Source organism: Boleophthalmus pectinirostris, unplaced genomic scaffold, assembly GCF_026225935.1.
Source record: "Boleophthalmus pectinirostris isolate CB_2022bp ecotype Guang Dong unplaced genomic scaffold, ASM2622593v1 HiC_scaffold_21, whole genome shotgun sequence".
Lineage (NCBI taxonomy): Eukaryota > Metazoa > Chordata > Actinopteri > Gobiiformes > Gobiidae > Boleophthalmus > Boleophthalmus pectinirostris.
The window spans coordinates 26,667,104-26,689,703 of NW_026571175.1; the positions used below are offsets into that span (position 1 = coordinate 26,667,104).

A 22,600-nucleotide genomic window follows, 5' to 3' on the forward strand; every position below is an offset into this window, starting at 1 on the left:
TGTGAAGTATGATTAATGAATACTTAAGATTATACTGAATATATATTTACTCTTTAACCAGTAATTTTTGACCAGTGTAGTCTTTCTGATAGCTTTGTAATCATAAAATAAACAACAAAGTCAAATTTTGTTTAGTTTATTACTACGGGGGACAATTTTATGGGGAGCCACCATAGTCTCCTGTATTAATGGGAAACAGTGACCTAGTGTTTGTCTTTCTAAAATGGAATCAAATAGATCAACTTTCTTTTTAAAATCACAGCATATTTTAATAAACAAAGAATTTCCTAATGAAGCTGTAATTCACAATATCACAGGTTAATAATACAGTGACAATGTGAAGCAAGTGACTAAGCATCCGGTAGAGAGGGGAGGGCAGTGGGAGGAGCCAGGTATCAGGGCTGGACCTCACCTGAGATGTATGAGGTGTTACTGGATCACACAGAGGCCTTTTCAGTCACACAGAGATGGAAGGATTCAGGAGCAGGTGCAGGGACACATGAGGTCAAGGGCATGCGAGGGAGATGACATTTTAGCACTTAAATTTACACTTCAAATATTGCTTTTGGATTGAGAGACTCCAAAATGGCAACTTTGAGGCAATACGCACTTTGTTTTTATGTTTTTTGCATGCTTGTGATGGTATGCCAGGCAAACACGGCTGTCCAAGAAACCACAGAGGCAAACAGTGAGACTGACACTGGGAATGCGACACATGAAGAAACTGCAGGAGGGGAACACGGGGCACCGATCACCACCTTACCCATCGTCAGCTGGAAGTGGCACCATGTGGAGGTCCCCTACTTAGTTGCTCTTTGGGTCCTGGTCTGCTGGCTCTGCAAACTGGGTAAGTCCTGGTAAACTCTTCTACTACACCTGGAACTAAACCTGGACTAGAACAGGACCAAGACCAAGCCAAGTCTACATCAGGGTTAAACAGGGCTCAAACCAGGTCAAGTGAGACTACAGCATCAAAAAGCAATAATACAGTCAATGTTATAACAAATATAAAACTGTTTTCCTGCAAACTAGTCAAGTCCTGGTAAAGTCTGTGTATTATTGAGGGGTTCATACACACAGCATCAAAAATGGACCTAAACCTGGACTAGAACAGGACTAAACTAGAACTAGAACAGGATCAAACTAAATCTACTTCAGGATTAAACAAGGCTCAAATCAGGGCAGGTGAGACTACAGCATCAAAAAGCAATATTATGGTCAATGTTATAACAACTATAAACTTTAGGTATAATTAAGGGATTCATACACACAGCATCAAAATTGGGATTAAACCTAGAACTAAACCTGGATTAGAAGAGGACCAAACGAAGTCTACATCAGGGTTAAACAGGGCTCATACCAGGACCAGACCTGGACAAGTCTGACTAGAACATCAAAAAGCAATATTATGATCATCTTTATTACAAAATATAAAACAGTTTTCAAGTAATCACTCCTCTCTTTAAAGCTTGAGACAGATATGAAGCATGGAACTACAGATTTATCAGCATATTTCCTGTTATTTCCAAGGTCATACAAAAAATAATTGCAGGATACTGAAAACATCTTTACACAGAAACAGCATGCTGTAGTTTTATAGAGGTAGTCAAGTCTAAGATTGATAAGGGTGGGGCTGTGGACAAATCAAAGTGTTAGAAGAATTTAAATATTTAGGAGAGGTGTTGGATCCAGTGTTCAAAAAGTCTGTAACGCTGTGAACAACAATTTATGTGTCTTAAGGCACATTCGAAACACACTGACCTACTGAACTATTACGCAGCAAAATTTATCTAGATGCGATGGTCACTTCTCATATAAACTATTGCATGATAGTTGGTCTCAAGCAAAAGAAACAGCATTAAAACCACTTAAATCTTTGTTTAATCAGGCAGCAAAAGTGGTAGACAAGAAGACATCATCATTGTCAAATCCTTACAAAATATAAAATGTTAAACTTTGAGAATCTGATTATGTATTTGAATGTGCAATTACGGTAATACATAGAATTTTAAGCAATGTTGCACCTCCACCTTAAGATATAAGATTTGATTAGATTGGAAATACTTTATTATCCCTAAGGAAATTGAAGGAGATTTGACAATGATTGCAGACTCCCCAGATGTAGCTCAGCCTTTGCACTGACAGCCTTCTCATACATGGGAATTAAAGAGTGCAACAAGCTCCCAGACACGCTCAACCCTCCTCTGACCTCAGGGACTTCTCTTATAATGTTAGGAAAGTTCTCAACACTCACTTGTAGGGATGTAACAATATCCAAATATCACAGTACGATATTATCACGATATGCATCTCACGGTACGATATTTATTGCAAAATTTTGGAGAGGCTGATATAATTGTAGATGTGACGCTTTTTTGCTTTTAAAATACCTCAACAAGATTTTGGTGTGTATAATCCCAAGAATTCAAGTAAAAAACATATTTCATCATGTTGTTTGCACTGAAATGATTCATGGGATATGTAGTTCCCGATGTTATAAGCTGTTATAAGCTACTATAAAACCATGAAATTAAAGGAACTTGTGATTCGAAATATTGTGACAGCCCATGATATTATTGTGAGACTTTTGACGATACGATATCACGATATTTCGGCTATTGTTACATCCCTACTCACTTGTATTTGCACGTGGCAAATTGTAATGTGAGTAATTTTAAATGTGGAAATGTGGAGTGATGTTTTTAAATGAAAGATTGGGTTAATGCAGGATTGATTGCACATGGATGGATACTTGAGTGTATTTTAGTTGTTCGTTAACCTGCCCGGGGACTGCAGATGGAAACCAGCTTTAGTTTCAAATCTGATCTGAAAGCATCTCTTCTTTTATGAGATTAATGTTTTACGAATGGTCTCTGTTAAAACAAACTAATAAACTAAAGGTTAAAGTAACTGTATGGTTAAAACTATAAAGCTGGACAGGACTGGACCAGGACTGACCTAGAGCAAGACCAAACCAAGTCTACATCAGAACTAAACAGAGCTCAAACCAGGACCAGACCAGGACCAGTGTGACTCCAGATTTACCAATAAGCAATATTATGGTCAATAAAATTATAAACAGAATATAAAGCTATCTAAGCCTTCACTTGACGCAATAATTGTTAGATTGACTTAATCATTTTTGGGAGCAATTTTTATCTTGGGTGCATCTTTTTTGTAATACTGGGGAACTTGTTTTATTTATGAACTATGATGGATTTGAGCTGTAGAAGTTTGAATGCAAACTCTTATGACTCTTACGATAGAGACAAACTACTAAAGTATTTCATTCAATAGTTTTTGGAGATAATTTGACTTTAGGATGACTGTATCAGTGGAATAAATTTGTTTTCAATATTATCGTTTATCATTTATATTTTCTTCAGCAATATATTTTTATTCAGGCCAATATAAGCCACTATGGGCATGAACCAGTGTAATATCTAACCAGAGATATTAACATAATTCAAATAGACCCAAATAGTATTATTCAGGTCACTAGCTCACATTTTTGCACATAGGGGGAAAAGACTATATAATTTAGCCTACTGATACTGCGCTACTTGGATTGCACGCATTAATAAATCAAAGTATAACCAGGAGAAAAGCTGACAAAGTAAATTTTTAATACTATGTCCCGTTAATTACCACTTTGAGGACTTTGTAATGCACTTGTAGACTCTTGTAACTGTTATTGTTGTAGCACTCGCAACCAGTTCTCTAAATTGCCCTAAATCTAAAATTCAAGGTCCCTCTTCTGTCCCAGAAAGTGCCCCAGACCCGATCATTGCAGTGTGGTGTATACACAACAGATGCAAATGGACTGGAGTAATGGAAAGACTTCTATATGTTATTCTCAGTCTCTGTTTTTGTTTGTGGACATCTCCAGTGGTGTAAATAATGGTACGTTTAGGTGCAGTTCGAGGAGAAAATTACATTGTGAAAAGTATATTGGATTCAGTTTGACCTTTTAAGCCCTTATAGTAGATACAGTGAAGTTTTGTTTACACTAAATGCATCGTGTGAGTTGTTATGTGATATGGAGCTGTTCACTATACATGCTGCTCTACAAATCTTGATAGTATTAAGTTTCCTTTTGAAAATTAAGCACTAAGAATGAAAGGTCCTAAATTACACAAAATTGACTCCTGAGAGCTTTGAGCCTTGTTATAATATTGTTACCTCCTCAAAAACATACCTAGAGTTGTGTTTTGTTGCATTCACTCATGTTTGAGTAATATCTTTGTCATTCCTGGGTCAACGTAAAGTAAAAAGTGACTGAAAGAATATTTCAGCTGTAAGTCTCTATGGAGCTGTTTTCTGCATCTGACCAAAATAAATAACAACACTACTCATATGGAGGGACATGTGTGTATCGACCGAACACGTGTATCGAATCGTGTCACCAGTATCGAATAATTTGATATTATAGAGAATATCGGAGAATATCGTTGCATCCCTAGTGTTCAGCCAACATTTAGAGTTCCCATATTTTTCTCTTTCCCTGATATCAATATTGCGTATTGTGTGCGTATTGGCATGTTTTATGTTTCCACACACACAGTTATCTAGGTCACCGTTACGTGTCTTGTGTGTTACGAGACCTGTGTATTATATCAGACCTGTGAATTTTATTGACCTCATTCTTCACTGACTAGATGTAAATGGAGACTAGGGATATGAATGTAGGCACCGGTCGAGCCTTTTCAGCTCCAATACTGATATCAATATTTTGGCTTTAAGTATCTGGCCATACTCGATATTATATGATACTATTGTAGAGATGGAAAATTACCCTTTCCCCACAATAAAACAAACTTTTACGCAAGATTTCCAATTGTGTTATGTAACTGTTATGAAGGGTACTTCAAGTGACTCTTGAACAGCTTCATATGAATAAAAGTTCAATCATCATGAGGTGTTCTAGGCCAAAATCAGCCTAAATATTCTCATTACATCCAGTTTAAGGTTCCACCTGGATATTGGCTTAACTGACATGGGACCGATACTTGATCCAGCAAAATGTCCTGGATCAACGTCAATATTCAGATATTCGGTACCAGTATCAGTATTCATCCCTAATGTAGACAATATTCATTTAAATGAACGTCAAAATTATCCAAATATTTGGTCATCTTGATTATTGGACAAATATATATATAATTACCAATTGATTGATCCACAAGGGAAATTACTTGACATTTCCGTATATTTCAACATTACTGACAGTATTCACTTGAGATAACTGATTACTATAAACTGCCAGAGCAAACAGATTTCTAAACTTTGGCCAAAATGCATTTAAAAGAGCTCGCAAATATTTAATCGAGCACCTCATTTGTTCTGTTACCATCACAGTAACATTTGTGAAGGATTTGCTCATACAGCTTTTGTGTGTGAGCTGAGTGATAAATGTCTGTAATGAAGCATAACATTACAAAAACCTGAATAGGCACCACTGTAAATATTGGCTTTACTGTTTCCTATCACAAAGTCATTTTCCAATAAAGGCATCTCTTCTTCCTGTTAATTTTCGTCATCTCTGTCCACTTCTGCAGAGATGTGGCCGATATTCTACAAAAGTTCCTCTTGTGAGCTTTAAGATATGTGAGAATGCCGTTAGATCATCAAGAACATACCTGGAGTTTTGTTTAATTCACACATGTTTAAATGTTATTATCATTGAGGCACATTTTAACGACATGTAGATTACAGTAATGGCCAATCACATGTGAGCCATTTGTATTTGAACCATAACATAGACTTAGACAAACTTTATTGTTCCACAAGGGAAATTATTTGGACACAGTAGCCCACAGCATATTATAATAACAAATAGAAATGGTGTAATAAATTCTAAATAAGTAGCAGAAATAGTGACATAACATCATTCAAATCTGACCTCCACATATTCACGAACATTAATCTTACCTCTGGCTCTGTCAAGCATGCAGTTTTTCTCTTTTACTGTTAATATTACACTCTAAAGTGGGAACATTCCACTTTTTAATGATGCAAGATGCAGTTTAGATAGCAAATAAAAGCACAGTGAATCATTAGTCCGAGCTGTGTTGATGCATGACTGATTTGCTATGCTTCGGAGATTTTAGGAAGTGTATTATTTATGTCAGATGTAGGCATGTCACGATAACTACCAATAATGACAGATGGAGCAATACTTTTCGGGGGTCAGTTATTTGTTAACTTTTCATTAATTTCCTATTCTACGATTTGATTTGAGCTGTAGAGGGTCGAATAAATAACTTCTATCATTCATTGTAGAAACAAACTAAGAACTACAGTGATTCATTCTACTTTTTATTCATTGCAGTTCATTTTTTTAACCATATAATTAGGGATGGCACAAGATCTCAAGAGACAAAACTGCCACAAGATTTTGCACATATGCTGAAAATGATCTTGTGAGATTGTTTCCTTGTGTTTTTACATTTGGTTTAAAAAAATAGAGTGCAGACGACTTACAGTTTTTGAGAATGTCCCAAAAAGCAGAGCTACAGTGAAAGCAAAATATGAAATTAAGTAAGTAAGTAAAATGGTAAGACTAAAATTGGAAACTGAATTGCACAATGTATTTATTATAGCCCAAATAATGTCAAAATCTCTTCCTCGTGCTTCGTTCTCATAGATCCAATCTCTTGTCTCATCTCGTCTTGTGGAAAATGTATCTCGTCCAACCCATACATATAATATATTTTAGAATAGTTTTGGAGGGGATAATTGTATGATCGCTGTATTGGACCATTGTGGTGAAGAGGAAACTAAGCCGAAAAACAAAGCTTGCGATTTACTGCTCAATCTACATTCCTCCCCTCACCTATGGTCATGAGCTTTGGGTAATGACTGAAAGGACAAGATTATGGAGCAGGCGAAATGAGTTTCCTCCACAGGGTGGCTGGGTGCTCTCGTAGAGATAAGGTGAGGAGTTCAGTCACACAGGAGGAGCTCGGAGTAGAACCGCTGCTCCTCCACGTCAAGAGGAGTAGCTGAGGTGGCTCAGGACAGGCTGGAGGGACTATGTCTCTTGGCTGGCCTGAGAACACCTCCAGGTCCCACTGGAGGAGCTGGAGGACGTGTCCGGGGTGAAGGAAGCCTGGGAGTCCAGGCCCTGGATAAGTGGAAGAAAATGAATGGATGGGATAATTCTCCTGTAGGGTCAGTGGCATAATTTAGTTTCAATATTATTGTTTATTGTCTATATTTTCTTCAGCAAAATCTCCTACTTCAAAATGTGTTTCATCATCATGACTGGCCTAGTCAGGTGTGTTTTCTGTTGACTGGGACAGTTGTGCATTATCAAACACTGAGGTTAGAAAAACACATGAATGAGTTGAATCAATATGAAATGTACAGTAGAATAAATGTAAAAGAAACACTTACTTACACTTACTAGTACATTTTAGTGATACTTTGGAGTGGGTGTGAAGCTAACTGGAGGCACAGCTCCGTCTAAGGCTCTGTTATTTTAGTTAGAATTTAATCTGATCTTTGTTTTAACACAGTCTGAGGAAGCTGATTTCACTTGAACTACAACAGATTTGTGCTGGTAAACGAGTCCCCCCTTAGTCACTCTTACCTTTTTGTTGAAAATCAAACGCCTAAACAGGACCATGGATGCTCGTATTGATCACAGGCTCCCGAAAATGTGCTGTTTAAATCAATTTTTTTTGTTTTTTTCAGACAATTTAAAAACTTATCAGGCAGTGTTTGCTAATGTGTGCCCTGGCCCTTGTGTCACCACAGTAACAGGTGAACATTTCACCACAGACATACATGAAGAAACCCCCACTCTAACCCCTGCAAAGTAATTGATTTATTTCAATCAATACCAGAACTCATTGTATACTGGAATATACCTTGTTTCAGTCATTTCCCGTTTAGATCAATAAACTTTGTCTCAGTCTGTCCTTATCTGTTCATGTGTTAAAAATACAGGACTAGTTCCTCCTTCCAGCCAGGACGGTTAATAATAGATTTAAGGTTTTTACAGCTCTACACATGATGGTATGTGTGTATTTTCCACTTGAATTTGTACGTTTTTTTATTGCCAAAACATGTTAGAATGTTTAAAGGACTCATATCACGCCATTTACTGATCTATGTTATAATGTTGTTTACTCATCACAAACCTGGAGTTGTGTTTTGTTTCATTCACACATGTTTAACACACAAACTTTGCATATTTAGGTTGAGTTCTTCTCTCAAACTGAAAACTCCCTGTTCCACCCTGTAATGTCATGTGGTAAAACAGGAAGTACTTCAATGTGTTTTTAAACTCCATGCACCTTCACTAGAATCATTTGGATCATTTCAGACCTGGAACTGCCAATCTCTGCTGAACTAAAGGTAAAAGGAGCTATTAACTTCAAAACTACACAAGGTGGAACAGAGCATTTTAATCTTTGGAGATGTAAACAGACTAATAATACAGAATTACTCAAATGTGCGAATGAAACAAAACACAACTCCAGGTATGTTTTTGATGAGGCAACAACATTTTAACATGGCCAAAAGCTCACAAGAGTTAATTTTGTGCAATATAGGACCTTTAAAGGTAGCCAGGCTGGCGCCACCTAGTGTCTCTGCTCAATTTCATTTCTCTTCAGCGACTAGGTCAGGACTCAGAATACACTAGACAATTCGCAAAAACCCCGGAAGTACGAGTCCGGGCACCAGCCAATCAGCGAAGAGCCATTTATTCAGTGTTGTCAACGATTCCCTAGATCAGGGGTCGGCAACCCGCGGCTCCAGAGCCGCATGCTGCTCTTTAGCACTCCCCTAGTGGCTCCATGGAGCTTTTTCAAAAATGAGTGAAAATGGAAAAGGAATGATTTGTTTTGTTGTTGTTTTAATATGGTTTCTTTAGGGGTAAAACCCTCGTTCATCTCTGGTCATGGATCTGATCCATCAGCTGTGTGTAACTGAAACACATGAAAAGTGTTTCAGCAGAACAAATAGATGAGCTGAAGCGGGAGGTGGTGTCCAGTGCCTCCACCTGAGAAGCCTTTCCCCGAAAAAAAACAAAAAAACACGTGCACAGACAGACGCTCAGAACATTATATAACGAACCAAACGGGATTCACGCTTCTGTCCGGATGCTTTGCACCACCTCGGAACTAGCCGCGGTCGAGCGCGGAGGACCGGAGCAGCCCGCCCAGACCTGTGATCCACAGCGCATTCTCGCTTTTCCCGCACGGAACCAGCGCACAGATGACGGCACTGAAGCACTCGGACCCAGTCCTTTGCGCGCTGGTCTTGCTCGTTCCCGTCTGGAACCAGGACATGGAGGACGAAGCCTCCGGACAATCTGACCAACACTTGACCCCAAGCCGCGTCTTGAGGGGCTGCGCGCTGACTGCTCCCGTGTGTTTGGCGCTGCTGCCCGAGCTCAGAGCTTCTGCTCCGGGTTTGTTTTATGAGTGCTCCTATGCACGATCAGAAATGCGACTGCTGCTCTGAATGCTTCCATCATCGTTGTCAAAGCAACAGGTAAACGTCGGTCGCACTTTCAGCGCGTCAGCTCCTAAAACTCAGTTTATCTTCAGTTTACACGCAAACGTGAAACTGGAGTTTTCTAAAATCTTCACTCCAGTTGGAGTTTTTAGAAAGATTCCTTTTCAGAGGCGAATTAACATGTAAACGATGTGTACAAACGAAGGAAAATGTCTCAGTTTTTAAAAATACCCGTGTACGTGTAAACAAGGCCTAAATGACAAAGGAGTAAACACTAACCACCTGATTTCAGTGGCTACAGACGGCGCACCGAGTATGAGAGGGTCACAAAAGGGGTTTGTGTAATCATGAATGCTCATTTTGTATTTGTAGCCTACTTAGTCATTTTAATAGTAGGCTTATATACTGACAGCCTATGTTGCCTTCATATTAGGCTTATATAAGCCTTTTCATTTTGTGCAGCTCCAGGCAGGTATGGTTTTTGTTTTTTTGGGCCAATATGGCTCTTTGAACATTTTGGATTGCCGACCCCTGCCCTACATCAAGGATTAAAAGCTGGAATAAAGAGAATGTTTTGTGAATTTTATCAAGGGGAAAGACGTTATTGCCCTTCTTCCTACGGGATTTGGGAAAAGATTAATATACCAGTTAGTCCCATTAGCGGCGCATTACATACGTCACGACCAAATAGCAGTGATGACAAAAAGTGCCCGCCTACCGTCGAGCGAACGAATCCTAATGCTGCGAGGTCAGACAGTTTCTATGAAGTGAAACCAGCTGATGAATCTGGCTACTTTAAAGGTGCACTATATCATTGTTCTTTCTAGTTTGTCTCCATGGAGATGTAATTACTTTGTTAGGAATGTTTCACAGCATGACATTAAACACCTCGATCATGCATTTATTTAGTCACAGTTTGGCGCTGAAAGTGTATTAAAGGTGCATTGTGTAACTTTTTGTCTGGGGATCTGTCACCTGCTTGTTTCATTGGAGATGTAATTGCTCTGCCTGGAATGTTCCACAGTATTTCATTAAACAGCTCTACCTTAAATTTATTACAATATAGGTGGTTTATAGCTCGAAAACACCAAAAAAAAAAAAAAAAAGCAGACATTCTGATTGTGAGCAGGGTCACCTCTCCACAGATCTGAATTGTAACTTGGTCTGATTTGCTGAAGATGGAAAGATTTAATTCCATATTGTGAAAGATTCCACTCAGAGCAATAACATTCAATTGGAGAGAAGCATTTGATGGACCCTCCACCAGAAAAGTTTCACACTGCACCTTTAAGTGTAAAGATGTAGTGACCTGAGTATTGCGCCATCAGTGACAAGCCTCAGTTTTAGTTTTTTGCTGTATTTTGCTTGGACCTTTTTGAATTAAAATGCTTACAATAAACAAAAATGAACCAGTTTTGTGTGTTCTCCCAATGGAGCCTTTGTGCTTTGTCTGCTCCTGTGAGACCAGAAATGACATAAGCAGAATCACGCTCTGATAAACTTCCCTCCTCTTTATTCAGAGCAGGTCATGTCTCTTTAATTTCCAGTTACATAAATTTTTAGGGCTGTTCCCGAAATACCTGTGACTTCTTGGCTATTTATGCATCGATACAGAGATGTGTATTGTGATATTTTTAAAGGCAAATTTATTTTTTTTTAGCACAAATTGTACACAAAGTAATTCAAAGTGCTTTACAGAATAAAAAAGACATTAAAATCACAATACAAATCAAAACGCAAATAATCATCATAAAATTAGCATTAAAAGAGAAGAGTGTAGAATAAAAACTACCTACTTACTACTGCTTTAATCTGCTGGACTGAAATTACTTATTCATAAAACCATTATGAATAATGGTTTATAATGATGAATCATGAAATTCCAATGCATTTTTGTAATTCTACATAATCAGAGTATCGTTTTAGTAAACATTTAATACCAGTGTAAGGTTTTGTTTCTGGTGAAAGCATTAAAGAGGACCACGAGTCAGACATGTCAAGTCAGAAGGGTTTATTGAATCTCACATTATGTAAAGGTAGCAGCAAAACTAGGCAAAAGAGAACAAGTGTAATTTCCAGCCCTACAAAAAGGACAGGAGGAGAGCCCTGTGATGTGTGTATATGAGTGTGTGTGTTTACAGCTTTTATAGTGTGTGTGAAGGAAGATCTTCTGGTCAGCAGCTCACAGTTCTGTCTTTGACTCAAAACAACATTGTGTTCTATTGTAAGTTATGGGTGTTTGTCTTACTGTTATTCACAGTCAGTTACTTAAGCATTCGATTAAACAAGTTTATTGTTCAGCCGTCATTTATACAAAATCAATCTCTCAAGTTTTGTTCTGATGCTGTAGAAAGTGATTAAAAATAAAAATTCTTCAGTTTTTTTTCCTCATAAGCAGTCATATGTGTTTTGACACGGACGGACCATGCTTTCGTGCTTGCATATATTGAACGACAAGTTGAGATAGTGATTAGACCTTTTTCACAATGACCAGAAGTGCCACGATGTAGGGTAAACGTCACTTCTGGTTAATGCTTTTCTATGGCAAAATATCTGTAGAAATGTCTTGCGTATTTTCCACCAGCTTCATAAATCTATAAAAGGTCGACAAAGGAAGAATTTATGCACAACTATCAAGGTAAGAAAGACGAAAATTTAAAGGCGAACAACGACTAGTATTAGTGAACTTCTCCTGAGCAAAACTAATGTTATGATCATGAATAAACATAAGTAACTTGTGAACTCAAACTTGATTGCATGATGTAGATATTCAGTGTTGTGCATGAACGAGTTCAAAAGAACGCGTTCATTGAACACGTTCATTTTTCAGTGAACTTTGAACTGAACGCAACACTTTTGTAAATCAAGAACTTGAACGTGAATTTGTTCAAATTATGTGTGATGAACGACGTACGTCACTGTTGGGGTTCAGTTAAACGTCGGAATTAGTTTTCCCCTGACGAGTGACGATCTGCTCGCACTTAACGAAACCACAGCCGCGTGTCAACGCGAAGGCGACTCCACCGGCAGCTTTAGCGGAATGTACGGGCTCTTGTGTCTCTCAATGTGAAGTCAATCAAACTTGACTGGGCGCGTTTAGCTGCTTGTATTTACCTTCTGTGCAGTCTGACCACGGCAAACGCAAGGATTTCAAAAGTAAATTTCAAAGCACTAATTAACAGTGTATGTGGATCTGGGCTCTTTCACATGATACACAACTGCCCAGGGAGCACAATGTGCTGATGGTAAATGCACAAATACAATAGATACATGCTCTCTGTGTATTTTGACGGGGATACGCGCCTACGCTCGTGTAGAGCGTCAAAAAATAGGACGTATCCTATTTTCTGAAATCTACACGCACAGGACGTGCTGCTCGCGCGCGTATTATTTTACTTGGTACAAATGTCAGTAACGCGCTTCACAATGCATTTTTAACCTGGATTGAAATGGTGGGTTTTTCGTTTTTCTTCATACAAATTTGCTACAATCACCGCGATATCAGCAGCGGTGAAACGCCGGAGGTGCGCCCGCGTAGACCGTGATCCTGAGCGAAAGGACCGACGCAGAAGTCCGCGCTCCACCGAGATAAACGCAGCTGACGCCCGATCGCACTCGGGGTTCTCTCAGGGGCGGTCCTAGATTCCAAGTTCTAGTCTAGGATTAGTCCTGGTTTGGTCCTGGTTTAGTCTTGGTTTAGTCCTGGTTTAGTCCTGGTTCAGTTCTGGTTTAGACCTGGTTTATTCCTGGTTCAGTTCTGGTTTAGTCCTGGTTACAGTCCTGGTTTAGACCTGGTTCAATTCTGGTTCAGTCCTGGTTTAGTCTTGGTTTATCCCTGGTTTAGACCTGGTTCAGTCCTGGTTCAGTTCTGGTTTAGTCCTGGTTCAGTTCTGGTTTAAACCTGGTTCAGTCCTGATTTAGACCTGGTTTAGTCCTGGTTTAGACCTGGTTCAGTTCTGGTATAGACCTGGTTTAGTCCTGGTTTAGACCTGGTTCAGTTCTGGTTCAGTCCTGGTTCAGTTCTGGTTTAGTCCTGGTTTAGACCTGGTTTAGACCTGGTTTAGACCTGGTTTAGTCTGGTTCAGTCCTGGTTCAGTCCATATACGGCGCAAAAGTTCTTTTGGTGAGAGTAAATTAAAAGTGCTGCAATAGTCGTGTAATGTTTTACATTTTAAATACAGTAATATTGTAATGTAACAAATGACTTAGAAATGACAATAACAAGTCATAAATAACACATTACAGTGTTAAAGTCACTTGTCCAACAGTGGATCTTGTAAAGTTGTTGTAAACTAGAAGTCAGTTTGAAAAATAAATGCAGCCTTTCATTTACAGATCTCATCTAAATATAAAATGAACTGAACTTTGAACTAGTTCAAAATTAAAATTGTGAACTATGAACGTGAACTATTCACTTTGAACAAGTGTGAACTGAACTTTGAACTAGTTCATGAAAAGTGTGAACTTGCACAACACTGTAGATATTAGTATAGACAGAGATTTGTACAGTTCAAATGCTCGACATGTAATCTGTGAACATCTGTAGCATTCAAACTGCACAAATCTCTGTCTATGCAAATATCTACATCATGAAATCAATTTTTAATTTAAATTTTAGAATCCATCTGAGTTCAAAAGTTACTTATTAAGGAATTACTTATTATTTATTATTTATATTTTATTCATGACCATCACGTTAGTTTTGCTCAGTAGGTCACTAATGCGTCGTTGTTGTTTGCCTTTATGTTTTCTTCTTTTTTACCTTGACAGTTGTGCATAAATTCTTCATGGACAGAATATGTCCTTTTTCAACCTTGTTGGTTGAAGATTTAGTGATGGGGAAGATTCATATATATATATATTACACGAGACATTTCCACAGAAATTTTGCCATAGAAAAGCATTAACCAGAAGTGACATTTACCCTACATTGTGGCACTTCCAGGCGTTGTGAAAAAGCTCTATTGTGGACGGCCTACCTATTAAACTTGTGATTGTGGTGCTATTTCACTGTGAATATGTTTGCAAAGATATTTTTAGTTCACTGATTTTGTAACCTGCTTAGGGCTTTGTTTAGACGTAGTTAAAAATAAAACCCTGCGGAGGTCTCCTGAGTTAGAGAATAAGTGAAGTCTTGACCAGAATAAACAGCAGTTGAACATTTGTCCACTTTGTACTTTCGTTTACTACCTGGATTTTTCCTCTCTTCCTTTTTCTCATTTGGGTTGTGCACTTAGACTTTGACTTAGACAAACTTTATTGATCCACCAGGAAATTATTTGGACACAGTAGCTCACACATCACAATATAATAGAATAAAATAGAGCAAAAATGTAAATGGTAATAATAAATTCAAAATAAGTAACAAAAAGAACAGGAGACTGCGGTGAAATTTGTATATGAAGTAAAAGTAAAATACGAAGAATACTAATATGTATCGGTTATATACAAGAGGTCGAAAGGAAAAACTGTTGTCAGATTACATAAGGATGAGTTGAACAAACCTGCTTTTATTTGTGTTTATTTTTATTTATTGATTGATTTTTATTTTTTTATTATGGAAACAAAAACAAAAATAGACAAAAACAACAACAAAAACACTCCCACACCCTGCCCCTCTCTTTCTCTCTGCACAAAACTACACAAAAATCACTGGGTACACAAACATCAAATGTCATTCTAAAAAGTTACACACTGTGGCTTTAAGCGTCAGAAGCTGGAAAAAGCCCAAACACATTTTATATGTGACTGAATAACTTCTCAGAGACACATTTCTTAAAACATCAACCACAAATGTAACACCTCTGTACGCACCAGCTATAAAAGGCTTTGGTGGCTCTGTCTGCAGGCTGGAGCTGGAAAGTGGATACAAATTTTCCAAACCAAAAGATACAAGCAAATAGTTTTTATTTTTATGTTGACCTTGACTATAAATCTGACATTTTTTCAGATAAGAGACACTGTTGGAAGTGCTTTTTCCTCATTGGGGGTCCAATGCTACTCTGTGTGCATGGGAAAACCTGGCTTCTCTGGACATTGATTTGCTTAATTTTAGTTTTTGAAGTTGAAGCGAATTCTCAGTCTGACCATAGCCACAGTGGACATCACCAAAATGCCTCCCGCATCACGGGGATCCCCATCGTCACCTTTAAGTGGCACCATGTAGAGACGCCATACACTGTTGCACTGTGGATACTGGTGGCTGGGCTGGGAAAACTGGGTATGTACATGGCAATGTAGCTTATGTGTTGTTATGTTGCGTTGTTTTTTTATTGACAACATTTAATAATAGTGGAAGTGGAAGAGCTAGAGATGTCCTATAACTGAAGTTTAATCAAGTCAAGAGACAAACATTTCTACTATTCAGAGATCAGCTTGTTGACAATTTATAAATGTTATGGATATGAATATTTACAAATAAAATATTATTCCATATTTAAACAACAGTTATAGTTTTGTACTAAGCAAAAACAAAAAAATAAATAAATAATGATCTGGAGGAATATATCATTGTTTATTGACCCATCTCTAGTCTACAGCTCAAAAGGATGTGCTTTGGAACAAAATTCTGACCTCGAAGGAAGAAGTATATAATTTTTTATTAATTGTCAAAAGAAATTGTCATTGATCAATATGTACAAAAAAACATTTTTTTTAATATACTTGTAAATGGTATATGGTAATAATAAATTCAAAATAAGTAGCAAGGGAATTGTGTCAAACAAGGCATAGTTTATTAATAATTATATATACAGTAAAAAGTAAAGTTAAGTAAAGTAAAAGGTCCTCAAAAGTTCAGTTTATCTTGTCAAAATGTGATGTTTGAATGTATTTGTTGTGTTATGTATGAAATATATCATTAAATTATAATGTAAAGGATTACATCAACACAAAATAAACAAATCATAAAGTGGGTATTCATTCATCTGTCCTGCAATTATAACACAACCACATTACTGCTAATTACTCAAGCTCTATTTCAAGTTATGAAAGTGTGTTACGTTTAAAATAAATCATTAATACTTTAAATTAGAGGTACATTGTGTAACTTTGGGTGGAGTGCTGCACTTGTACCTGTACTTGCCTTGAATCTTTAACTGAATTGCAATAAACTTCCATCTTCATATAGACAAGCAGAATCATGTTACAAATCAGATCTGTGGAGAGATAATTCCATACACAGTTTTTCAAGGCATTTTTAACAATAAAATCACCTATACTCAAATAAATGCTAGATAGATTGATTTAATGCCATACTGTGAATCACTGCATGCAAAGAAATACTATCTCAGTGTGGCAGACCCCCACCAGAAAGTTACACAGCGCACCAAGGAATTTTTTTCAAGTCTACTTAACTAAACTATCTTTTTTTTTTTAATGACGAATTCTTGTGTGACGGGGAGGTTGTTGTGATGTGTTTTGTAACAAATGTTCTCAGACCTTATCAGCTTTGCAGTCTGTGTCAGTAACACACTTGTTTTCATAAAGCAAGAGGCACACTCAAACTGCGGTTCTGTTTATACAGTTGCAAATGATCTATGATTGCAAATATATAAATATACATGATATGGAGATTACAAAATGTAGAGGTGTTCTGACCCTGTGTCTGTGTATTTCTATGGCAGAATCTTCATCAGTTTCCATGTTGACATAATGGACACCAAAAAAATAACCAATAACCAAAAAAAGTTGTAATATAGTCTGAAAACTCAAGAAAAAATACAAAATGATCTCTGCAATCAATACGAGCTTTCATGGTCCTGTTTATGTCTAGCTTGTGACTGTAATTTTATGTGTGAGAGACAAGCAAAAATCTTCTCACCTGTTGTAGTTCCAACCAAGTCAGCTCTTTCTAGTTTGACTATGTTAAAAATAAAGCCCAGATAAAATCCAACTGGAGAAAAAGCTTCAGACAGAGTAGTGCCTCAGTTAGCATCACACCCCGAGAGAATGTTGATGCCATCAGCTGGAAAGTATTAGCAAAGTATTACTAGCAGAAAACTGTGATATAATTTTTTGTCTTTGTCTTATCACAGATTTGCTTGTGATATTTTGCCATATTGTCCACTCATGCTCACAGTCAGTACTACTACTACTACTACTACTACTACTACTATTACTACTACTGCTGCTACTACTACTACTACTACTACTACTACTACTACTACTACTACTACTACTGCTACTACTGCTACTGCTACTACTACTACTACTACTACTACTACTACTACTACTACTACTGCTACTGCTACTACTACTACTACTACTACTACTACTACTACTACTACTACTATGATTCAGTTGCCAAAAGATAGTGCACACAAGTGAAAATTTTGATTGACATTTGGTTTCCATGTGTTTGAAACTAAAACCTACACTGGACAAAGCAATATCTAGGTAACTTAAAATGACTTAAATTAAGAACATTTTACTTTATTTAAGTAGATTCAACTTGACAAGTAAAATTATTCACCAATGTAATAAGTGTATTTTTCTTATTTCAAGTAACATTACATTTTGTTTTTTTATTACATGCAAAAAGTTGTTTTGTAGCAAGATGTATTTTCATATTTTAAGTGCAAAAAGTCTCATTCCATTGGTAGATAATTTTACTTGTCCAGTGAAATGTACTCAAATCATGATAAAATATTCTTAATTCAAGTCATCTTAACTTGGCTAGATTTTATTTTTTGCAGTGTAAACTAGGGTGACCAGATTTTTAAAATAAAAAAGAGACACCCCTGGTTTATGGTGGTTGGTGATAATAATAAAATTGTGAAACACGTGTGTTATTAAGGAAAATTGTTACATACTTGGCACTAATATGAATCAGTATAGTCGCATTTACTTTGTGTTTCAGTCATTTTTAAGCAGCTTTTCTGTATTTTACCTAAACAAATGACAATGCCTCTCTTTACTGTTGGTAGGGATCAGATTGGTCAAAAATAGGGACATCTGGGACATTTCTGGTATAAAACTGGGACAAATCACTGGTTTTGGATAAAGCTGCTGGGACAGGGGACACAGGGCTCAAAACTAGGACTATCCTGAGTAAATAGGGAAATCTGGTCACACTGACCTAAACACTGGTGAGGTACATGTTTTGAGAAGCTGTTTTTCCACAACTTTTACTTAGCAACCATAATGTTAACAAAGGCCAAAACTAATAATAATAATAATAATAATAATAATATACAATAATAAAAATTAACAACATATTTTGTTAAATGGAGGTCTAAACTGGCAGAAAAATGCCTTCCTTGTGCGTAAATTGTCCCATTGCATTTTGGATTTGAAGTTTTCCGTGTTGACCATAGGTAAAGGTATTCTGTTTTAGGACTCACCGCTTGTTCTTTTCTTCTCAACTTGTATTTCACAAACTGCCACTTAACTGGTGTAAAACTATGATAAATGCGAAAGAAAAGCCGTAGTTCCACGAAGCAAATGGTACAGTGACAGAGCAAAATTCTGACCAGAACCACACCTTTTTTTTTATTATTATTACAGATTACTTCAAAATTTGTTTTGGCTCTAGTAGGAATTGTGTCTTATCAGATTCAGACTGTCTCCACTCTTCCGTTCTTCTTAACTTGGCTGATTCACCTAACTGCTGCTTGTTTCCACTGGTCTGTGTGATTATTAACTATACTTTTACAGAGACGCCCTATACTGCACAGGTCATGTTTCTTCTGGGATTATTTATATTTAGACACACTATCTAAAATGAGCAGTTTCCATAGTGATGAACATTTGCAAACAAAGTATTATTTAATGATCAAAAGTACTTACACTTAAAACTTTAAACTATTAACAAAAAGCTGAAACCTGTGAATAAACTACAAATACATCAGATCAAGATTCCATATTATGCAAAATTGACTCTTGAGAGCTGTGTTAAAATGTTGCTACCTCCTTAAAAACTTACCAGGAGTTGTGTTTTGGTTCATATAGAAGATAATTTGTTCCATCAGATTTTGAATGTTAATACTGCTGAATTACTCGCTTTGATTTATTTTTTTTTTTATCTGAAAAAAGATGTTTGAATTATTTTTATTTTGAATTTTAGTTGCTGAAATTTTAAGTTTACTTTTTCAGTATGTTTCAACTTCTAAATAAAAATTTCACAACATATATTTTCAAGCCCTTAAATTCAACAGCGTAAATTTCGCAGTCAAAAATTTCACAACAAAGATTGAAGATGCCAAGGCAGAAGCAATCGATCATGTGAGCGAGGAGGACAGAGGTTGTTTCCTATTGGCTGTTCTCATCTGTGGGCGGGGTTTACTCTTAAGAAATCAAAGAGGGGAGGTTTTGATTGGACTATTCTGACCAATCAGATCACTTTACTACACCATTTCCTACTTGGTTACTAAATTAGATCAGATCACTTTGAATCGATTGCTTCTGCCTTACCATCTTGGATCTTTTCTGTGAATTTTTTTGACTGCGAATTTTACACTCTGAATATCGACTGTTGAATTTAACGGCTTGAAAATATTTGTGCTGAATATTTAAAAAGGTGACATTTTTATTTTTTTGAAATTTAAACACTTTGAAAATGTACACTTAAAATCTCAACAACTAAAATTCAGGATAAAAATAATTAATTTTTTTCTGAGTAAAAAAATTCAAAGTGAAAAATTAAACGGCATTTAAAAGTCAAAATCTAATAAAACAAATGATCTTCCATAGGTTCATTCACACGTGTTTGAGTAATCTTTTATTATTAGTCTGTTGACATCTCCAAAACTCAAAATGCTCAGTTCCACCTTGTGATGTCATGAAGTAGTAGTTTTCAAGTTAACAGCTCCTTTTACTTTTTGTTTAGTACAGCTCAGCAATTCCAGGGCTGAAATTATCCTGATCATTCTAGTGAAGGTGTTTGGAGTTTAAAAACACATGGGAGCACTTCCTGTATTACGGCATGACATCACGAGGTGGAACAGAGTGTTTTCTGCTTGAGAGAAGAACTCAAACCTAAATATTCAAAGTTTGTGTGTTAAACTTGTGAATAAAACAAAACACAACCCTGAGTATGTTTGTGATGAGAGAACAACATGTAGTTAAAAAAATTGCGTAATATTTGCCCTTTAAGTGTGTACAAAATGTATACCAAGTTAATAAATGTATGTGGTTAATTTCTTTCAGATCTATATCTTAATTTCGTGTCCTGTGTCCAAAGTAGATATAAGTTTTGTTTTATAGACTGTTACTCTATATGTAACCCAGGTTAATATAGACAAATTTGGTTAATGGCGAATATTCCAACGGCGACGGGTCACTAAACGCGTCGCGCACACTCGCGCTTTCCATAAGTCACCTGTTCCCCTCCCTCCATACACACCCGGGAGTGAGGCGAGACAGGACGGCTGCACAGGTATGGAGCTACCATCACGAATTTTCTGATTATATAACATCGGTTGTTCGCAAATTTATGCTTATTTATGCAACGTTTCAGGAGCCCTTACCGCTAATATCTGATGCCGAAAAGACCGAATTAAATGATAGCACAAAGGAATTGGTGAGTCTGTCTGACTTGTTTGTTGCCGCTAGCATGCCAGTAGCCTCCACCTCTAACTTGTTCATGCATTGCAGGCTATTGGTATGCTAATATCATTTATTGTTCATGTATTGAAATGTCATTTTACTTATTGTGTGGACTGAACTACTGTGTACATTTTGAATTAAGCTAGCTAGCAGATGCACTATTAATCACAGAGTTCCCGATAGCTATGGCTAATAGCTAATCAGCCCGAACTGGATTTAACTAAGACAGGTACTGTTATTTACCACAGGCCAGGTGATTCTGGTTGAGAAAACATCCCGATGGCGAGCTGAACCCAGGAACTTTGAATTCAACTTAAAGGTTGTATAGAGGATTTTCCAAGGAACGAGAAATCCGGCGACTGTTTTGTCCTTTTTCAAATGTTGCGCATGCGTGAAACCACCCCCCCCTCCCCTACAGCTCCCTACGTAGAAACGCCTCCTCCCGCCTCCTCTTTACGACAGAAACAGGTTTGTTTACAGCCGGTGCGCTGCACATGACTTGTAAACAACTAACTACAGTGTTGGTTAGGCAAGGCGGAGAAGTGAGGAGCGGGGGGAGCGGGTGCGCGGACATTTCGTCAGACAAGGAGCAGGGAGAGGAGAGAGGAGAGGGGAGCGGTGCGCGGAGATTCCGTGCCCGGAGAAGTGAGGAGCAGGGGGAAGAGCGGATCGGGCAGCGGGGAGAGGAGCAGGAAAGGGGTGCAGAGAAGGTTGCGCGGAGATTCAGTGCGAATGAACTAGCTGCAACACGCAGCAGCAAGCGGACTCTTTCTTTGCACTGAAAATTACGTTTTCAGACATAGGATATCGCTTTCGTGTCCTGAAAAACGTTTGTCTAGCTCTTGGAAATAAAGTTAGTTTTCATAATAAGCAGAAGTGACCTGTCCAGGAGTAATTTGGCGACCAATGCGTCAGTCTTTAGACCCTGCGTCTGCTTCAGTTGCGCCATCGCTGGAATGAATCTTCAAGAATCACCTTAGTTTGGCTTCGCTGCTTTTCCCCTTGTCTTCTTCTTTCATCAATCTCAAAAACGGACTTTCTTTTGCGGCTAACTGCTCCTGGATTCTTGTCTGCCATTGCAACAAACTTTGTGCGAACTGCGAGGAAGATATAGGTCAAAAAAAGCCACTAAGAACTGTTGCGTTGGTGGAGTAAACAGCGTCTGTGCGGCTTGCGTCTGTGGACTGAGTGACAGGCGTACGTAAACCACGTACCGGCGGCCCACAGGCAAGTCAGTTACGCTAGAAACGTAGGGAGATTGATTGACAGCCTGTCAGCTAACAGATAACGAGGCAGTGTCGTTATCTATTGGCAAATGTTTAGCTGGCCCCACCACGTCCAGAGTTGAATTTTTATTCTCTTTTTTTTTTGGTCATCATAATTACAAGGCTACTGCATCTCTATAATGCTATCATTGACAATTTGAAACCAAAAAAAATCCTCCGTACAACCTTTAAGACACTTCAAACAGCTTCTACGGTCGGGAGGGGCTGTTGCAGCCTGTCCGCTCCCGCATTATACCTACTCAACCCGCGTTTGGACAATTACAGGCACACACACCCTGAAAGACTATATGCACACT

At 37.7% G+C, this 22,600-nt stretch overlaps 1 protein-coding gene across 1 annotated transcript in view; it reads left to right on the forward strand.

The window, feature by feature from the left end:
* The first annotated feature begins 447 nt into the window (after window positions 1-447).
* The window catches only part of slc9a3.1 (solute carrier family 9 member A3, tandem duplicate 1), a 38,985-nt gene continuing 16,832 nt past the window's right edge, over window positions 448-22,600 (forward strand). The window contains 1 exon segment of the mRNA XM_020934336.2: window positions 448-847. Coding sequence (XP_020789995.2) covers window positions 586-847 — 262 coding nt within the window. The 5' untranslated portion in view covers window positions 448-585.